Consider the following 7582-nt stretch of genomic DNA (forward strand, 5'->3'; position numbering starts at 1 on the left):
AATTAATCTGACGTTAGATAGTTTCCTTCAGTTAATTTTGGTTTAAGTTATTCTTAAGTTATTTGTTGTAGGCTTAAATTCGACAAGTATGAAAATTTCCAATAAATATATATATTATTTTTAAATTTTGAGCATATTATTAAAGTACAGAATATAAATACTTACATATTTTTTCAAAAACACCTGCATTTTCTACTTTTACTACTCAAAAGACCACCCCTCTTTCAATGTTGTGCAAGGAGAAAAAAGATTCTGGGAAAATTACCGTACTGTTAAGTTTTGACATTTCTGCTTTTTTTTTTTTTTTTTTTTTTTTTTTTTTTTTTTTTTTTTTTTTTTTTTTTTTTNTTTTATTTTTTTTTTTTTTTTTTAAAGAAAAAAAAGAAAAACATAATTCTACTTAGTAAAGCCAAAATATACGATATTACAACCATTAATTTGATTATTTTTCCGTTCATATGGTTACCAGTTTACTGGAAATTCAGGTTTTCAAAATTACAGGTCTTATTACCCTACATTTAGTGGGGAAAAAAACAGAAAAGCAAATTTAACCGAATACATGGCTTTTATGCCATAAGATGATAAAAATACTAAATTTTAACATATTAATCAAATTTTATAACACATTACGAAACCATATTTATTTAACATTATAATAACATCTCTCACAGAAATGTCTGTGTAGTTATGTCTTTAAAAAAAATAACGCTATTTAAATGAAATAGCAAATTAAAAATATTTTATAACTTTTTACAAAACAGATTTGAACAATGTGCTATGCTAATCTGCTATAAACCTTCCTCAAACTTACCGGTTTTTCATTAAAAAAGATTAATGTAATTTTACATTAGAAAGAAAATTGGTCAGTTAAAATGATTTATTTATTCCTTAAAAAATATTTCATTAATAATTTGATCTAATGCATTGAAATAAACAATAATAATTTATTGTAAGATTTCAAATATTAGTCGATAACAATTTAAATAAAAATGAGATAAACCAAGTATTCATCGAGCGATTTAGCAGTCTAATCTTCATCTAATGCAATGAAATAAACAATAATAATTTATTGTAAGATTTCAAATATTAGTCGTTAACAATTTAAATAAAAATTAGATGAAATCAAGTATTCTTCGAGCGATTTGGCAGTCTAATCTTTATCTAATGCAATGAAATAGACTATAATAATTTGTTGTATGATTTCAAATATTAGTCGGTAACAATTTAAATAAAAATTAGATAAAATCAAGTATTCATCGAGCGATTTAGAAATTTAGTGAAAGGCACAAAACATATTTTTCAGAAATAAATGTTTCTGTAACGCTTTCCAGAAAAAATATTCCACTGCATTGGTCTATTTTACAGGCAAATCCAATGGTATATAATTTTTGTTGAAGGTTAAAGGTAAAATCCGTTCGTAAATTAAAGCCTTTCCTATTTCTGTCTGGCAACAACCTTCGTCATCATGATTTCTAACAACAGACTTCGGGCAAAGTGAGCTGTGAAAGCTTCACAAAAATGCTTCAATCTTAACCGGCCATCAGACTATAGAAATTAACTCAGAAATAATGATTCCCACTGGAGTGCAGGTCATTATTTAAAGGGATTGCTCGTTGCACTGCTCAGGTAGAACAATTCTCTTCATAGTGACAGGAGAAGAAAAAAAAATTATATAAATCGAACTGAATATTTGGTACAATTTTAGCCGGAGAGAAAGGATTTTGTTCTTTTGTGTTGCTCTACTTTCGGTATTGTTTTGGTTGTTAATTATTTTTACAGAAATGTGTAAGGCGTGGTAGAATTATATCGTGGACGTTGATGAAAGGTTCAATTAGAAAGTTTTTAACGTTTAGAATAAAATGAGAGTTTTTTTTTTTTAATTAAGCTTAGCTTAAACTGTGATGAGATTTAGAAAAATCATTTTAATGGGTAGGATTTTTTCGTTACAAAGATTAAATATTTTCAGTAATAACTGGGATTTTTTCGCAATTATTATTTTACTATATTTTAAATAATGACTTATATCTAATGCCATAGTTGAAAATTAAGTTATAAAAATAATTTAAAATAAGATTTTGTTTTATATTTTAGAGGAATATTCTTTTATTATGCCTTATTTAAACTATGGTGATATTTAGTTTATTGTTTTAAAAGCATATAATTTCTTGTTTTCAGAGAATAATTAATATTAGTATTAATGTAAATATTGTATTTAACAATAATACTTTTGTTAGTGTTATGTTTAAAAATTAACTGTGAAAAACCATTCATTGTTTCTACAATAAATAAATTAATTATTTCTTTAAAAATAAATGAAGTAGTTATTGAATCTAACTAAATATATTAAATAGGAAATAAAACAAAGTGCTTAACATTATGGCATAAATAATACTTTTAAATTAATTTATATTGAGTGCTGTTTATTCTTTATACAGCTAATTATATTGAAAATAGTATTAAAAAAGAACTATTAGCAAATAAATAACAATTTCATGATAGTTTTTCTACCTCAACACAGAATTCTGAAAAACATTTATAATGGTAAATGGGTACTTTTCGGTCAGCCAGGCACAAGGAAATTCAACTATTTTTTTTAAAAAATTTATTTACTTATTTCATTTTATTTAGCTTTAATGTGTTTAAAAAATAGAATTGAAAAAATTGGTGAAAGTCTGTATTTTTGGCGACTTTTCGCTTGCGTTTGGCTAACCGCTAAATATTGCATCTCAAAATATGAAGATTTAAGGCACATTTTTTATTTGTTTATAAAAAAAATTAACCATTTGGTGGTTATAGGTTTTTTTTTCATAATCAAATAGATACGTAGAATTTTTTCCCACGTCATCACATATCATAGTGAAAAGTCATGACTTTAATGTATGACTTGATAATCTCAGTAATCTGAGACTTTATTTTTTTATTTCTCCCATAAATTTGCAAACTATAAATTTTAAAAAAATCATGTAAATATTTTATTCACATTTTAATTAAGTGTTTTAGTTAAATTTGCAATGTATGAAAAATGAAATATGTATGATTGATAATGTAGAATATGAACTCTTTTAGGTCAGAGGCTTTGATGAACGCATTAGAAGATCCTCAAGTGAGCTCAACTTTTCAGCTTCGCGGTTTAGAGAATATTTTGGTAAGTACACGGAGAAAAAATGCTGGTAAAATTACCATACCGTATGGTATTAATATTTTTGGTAAAGAAAAAAACTCATAAAAACCAAACCTTATAAAGCCGCCTATTTTCTTGAGACTGGACATATACTTTAGCTGAGAGGACTAATCTGTCAATCTCATGACCAAATGGACGGGGTTTTCAATCCCAGAGTTGACACCACAATATTTCCTCTATTTATTTCAACTCATGGGAAATTTTAGAAGTGTCCTACACTTTTCAATTGGTGACCTTGGACTATTGGAATATGAAACTTTGATTAACGCATAGATGGCAGTAGTATAGAGTTGCTTCAAACAAAAAAATCTAGTATTTCATAGCTTTCCAGATAGATGGCACCACTAGATAAATTAATTAAGTCGTATTCCACGCTTCCCTTGACAAACCACGACTCAATCGAGCTCTCCAATGTCCATTACTAAGTGAAAAACCTAACCTTAAATAATTCCTGTATAAAGTTTCATTTTTACGGCTTTGATTCCATGCCAATGGTAAATGGTTACAAAATCGTATAGTTTTGCATATACGGTTCCTTGATCATACCAGTTATAGTTTTGTATATACGGTTCCTCAATCCTACTAGTTCCATCAGTTTGGTTTCAAATCCTTAAAGGTAAAGAAATATTCCTAATGGTAAACTTAAAGGTAAATTGGATGAACAGACTGTTGTCGGTTATTTTAATGTAATTTCAGATTGAAATTCCAACAGTGTAGAAACCGTCTTACTTAAACCTGTAGCAGCTTAACTAAATATTTGATATTTCAGAGCACGTTCTAACGTGTAGTAAAGTGAATGTTTAAAATGTATGTAATATTGGTTTGCAAAATGAATAAAATTTTTAATTGAAGTATTTATATCATATATCTTTTACACGTCCATTGCAGGCAACTTTTGTCATCAGTGTACTAGATTATGTCAGACATCTCTGCGAGCTTTTGCACATTTCAGGCACTATTTGGCGGTGACGGTCAATGACTCACTCTTCGATTTGGTGATCACCGTCTGTATTTTGCTCAACACTCTTTTCTTATCCATTGAACATTATGGAATGACGCCATGTACAGAGAGAATTTTGCGTCTTGGTAATCTGGTAAGTGTAGAATAATATATTTCTTGTTGTTGTTAACGTATGCCTGTTAAGGCAGAGGGGTGCGATTGTTCTTGTTTTCCAGTGGCACCATCTATGGTCAAGAATTTGACTTCTGTCACACCCGTTTATAGGGCGAACCTATTTATACATCCATTCATTCATCCTAAGATCGTGATTTTGACATGAATCAGAGATCGATCATTCTCCAGTCCAATACCCCCAGAGGTATTACAGTCGCATAATGACAGTCATGTGACTGTAATACATGATGATACAGTCACATGATTCGTTATGGAAATAATTTACTTATAATATCGCAAATAATACAATTTTGGAAATAATGGAAGAAAATAGAAAAATTAACGATGTAAGTATAAACATTTATTCGCGTTTGCGATTATTTGTTTATTATTGTTATAAAGATACTAGTTTTCTCAAAATTGTAATCAATACATTAAGAAAGTTAATGGAACCCAGGAAAAAAGTTTAATATGCTTCTTTTCATTGGCAAAAATAGGGTTTTATCTGGGCACCTGAAATAAATAAATAAGTCAAATTCGGCACTGCAGCAGATTGTTAGGTACCATCCTTTTAGTAAGTGGTCAAAACTTGCATGAAACTTACATATCAGTTATTGGTAGGAGGAAAAAAAGGTAATAGATAATAAAAACTTAAAAACTACTGCTATGTCAAAACAGGTCTTGTTTCCGATGAAGATTTTTTGCTCTGAATAAATCGAATGAGTTCTAAAACTAATACCTATTTATTATTACACATCAGATATTGGCAGAATGGATAGAATGTAATATATGGTAAGAACTTTGCTACTACTAAGTCAAAATCGGCATTGTTTCTAATGGAGTTTTTTTACACCGATTCGAATGAGGTCAAGATCGTAATGATCAAACTAATTGCTTAGAAGTTATGAGGATTTTATGACAAAAAGTTTAATTTTGTATTTGTACCTATATAACGATCTAACATTGCTATATAGATTAATAAGAAATTCTATCTTATGTATTTTTGAAACCAGACTCGAGTTAACTGGACAAATTGTTGAGAAGCTGCTCGGACTCTAATGTATAAAAAGTATTGTTTTTGACTTGTACTTACTTACACTCTTCACATTGCTATTTAGTATTTATCCAAACAAATAAGACAATCAAAAGAAGATGATAGGAGTAATAGTTTTTGTTACAACGGTTTTATGAACAAAAAGTACAATGCTTGTTTTGCACTTTTTGTTCAAATATAACAACACATCTGACAAGTGAAATAATGTTCCTGAAGCAATTCTTTATACTTTATCGAATTAAAATGAGCTTCGTTGAATTGGGCTGATATTAAGTAAATAATCCCAAAAAACTGTAGCGGTAAGATATTACTTGATTAAAAATTTCATTCACTTAAAATATATATGAATAGGAAGTAATAGTCGACATCCTTTAAGCGCTCAAGCACAGACGCCCATTTTCAAGACTTGCCAGACGTGAATCAGAAAAAAATCATTTTTCTCATTCCCGTCTAGCAAGTCTGTATTTGTCTAAGTGTCCATCAAAAAATCCTCTAAGGAGGCAAATTTCTCCCAATACTTGATTCAGGAGTTTCCTTGTCTTCTGTATTGGGTTCAAGATAACAAGGCTACAGTGTTGAACATTTGTAGTCGTAAACTCAAAATCGGATAGACTGTTCAACGACGATTATAAAATAAAATGAAAAAATTCTTTCACTAATGATTTGATTTTCAGGTTAATTAGGTTAACAATTGTTAACAGGTTCAGGTTAACAATTTGGACAACACGTTTGTACGTGTTATCTAAATTGTTGGAGGAGTTAATCTGAAATATGTTAAATAATAAGTGCAAACAATATTTCAAGTTGCAGCATTACTCACGAAAACGTACTTTCTTTGAATAAGCATACTTTTCCCCCCACTAATTTTTATTTTTGATACTCAAAATATGAGGGGGCCACCTTAAGGTACTCCAACTTTCCAGATTGCTGCAATCCTGATCTTATTTTGACTTTTAAAAATCGAAATTCATTGACAAAATCTATGTTTCTAGTTTTTTTTTTCTATTGACAGTTCTTTAAAAAATATTTTCAGGTTTTTACTGTAATATTTTGCCTGGAAGCCTGCGTTAAGATGCTTGCTTTAGGTCGTGAATATTTCCTCAGCAATTGGAATCTTTTTGATTTTATTGTCGTCATGGTTAGCCTTGCTGATCTCAGTTTTGAAACCGTCGGGGGATTATCAGTTCTTAGAACATTCAGACTGGTGAGTATAAAGATCAAGACTTCTTTAGAATCGCATCCAGAAGCTAGTCTGTAATTTTGTTTTTCGTTTCCAAACTAATTTTTCAGATCTGATTTAAATTTTATAATTCTGAAACTAAGTAAAAGAAATGTTTATTCTGGAAGATATAAACCCTAATTGTGAAAACTGTCTGAAAAACATAGTTTTTTTAAATGGCTAAAAAGTTCCGCATCCTGCTTGTTCCCTGACAAATCTACGTGATTGATTCTAATTCATAATTTTAAAAAAAAATCTGATATTTGATTTAAAAAAAAACAAAAACATATTGTTAATAAAATACATAAATATCAGAATCTTATGCAAGAGTATTTTGCTGATATATTAACACAATCCTGACCGGTCACGAGTTAACTCGTGTTTTCGCTAGCAATGATCTCTCGTGGCGACTATTTTTAAAAGTGGGCGTAATTTTCCTTACTTTTCAAGTTTCACTATTTAAATTCTATACCAATTTATTATAACTTTACAAAACCCGATATATTTGCAAAACTTGTGGTGTACCATTACACATAGGTGATAGTTAACTTTTTATCGAACGGCATTAAAAATTATTAAAGTTTATTTATATTGTTTTACTTCCACATCCGCTTTCATATCTTTATATATATATTTCGTCTGTTCGTGTGTATGTCACTGAACTCCTCCTAAACGGATGGACCGATTTAAATGAAATTTTCTGTGTACCTTCAGAAGGATTCGAGAATGGTTTGTATCTAATTTTTTTTCATTTTTAGGACAAATTTAACGTATATTTTAAATATATCTTTATTTAATCGTATTCGGATCCAAACTAGACATAGAAACATAATAAATCAAAAATAATATTCACGCACGTTGCAACAAGTCATATTAAACTCTAATACTTATGCATGCCCTTAAAAGAAGAGCATCAAATATATTTGCAAGTATGTGAATAAAGGCAATGATATAGCAGTATTTCGAGTTGAAAATACCAATGTGACTGCTCTTCCAGTGAATAACAACGACGAA

The 7582-nt window shown here is 29.1% G+C and overlaps 1 protein-coding gene across 1 annotated transcript in view; it reads left to right on the forward strand.

Annotated features, from left to right (window-relative positions):
- LOC107444465 (sodium channel protein 1 brain) overlaps positions 1 to 7582 on the forward strand; it is a 71178-nt gene that overhangs the window by 35058 nt on the left and 28538 nt on the right. Inside the window, exons 13-15 of the mRNA XM_016058615.3 lie at positions 3067 to 3145; positions 4070 to 4275; positions 6383 to 6553. Coding sequence (XP_015914101.1) covers positions 3067 to 3145; positions 4070 to 4275; positions 6383 to 6553 — 456 coding nt within the window. The remainder of the gene's footprint in view (positions 1 to 3066; positions 3146 to 4069; positions 4276 to 6382; positions 6554 to 7582) is intronic.

Source organism: Parasteatoda tepidariorum, chromosome 6 (assembly GCF_043381705.1).
Source record: "Parasteatoda tepidariorum isolate YZ-2023 chromosome 6, CAS_Ptep_4.0, whole genome shotgun sequence".
Classification (NCBI taxonomy): domain Eukaryota; kingdom Metazoa; phylum Arthropoda; class Arachnida; order Araneae; family Theridiidae; genus Parasteatoda; species Parasteatoda tepidariorum.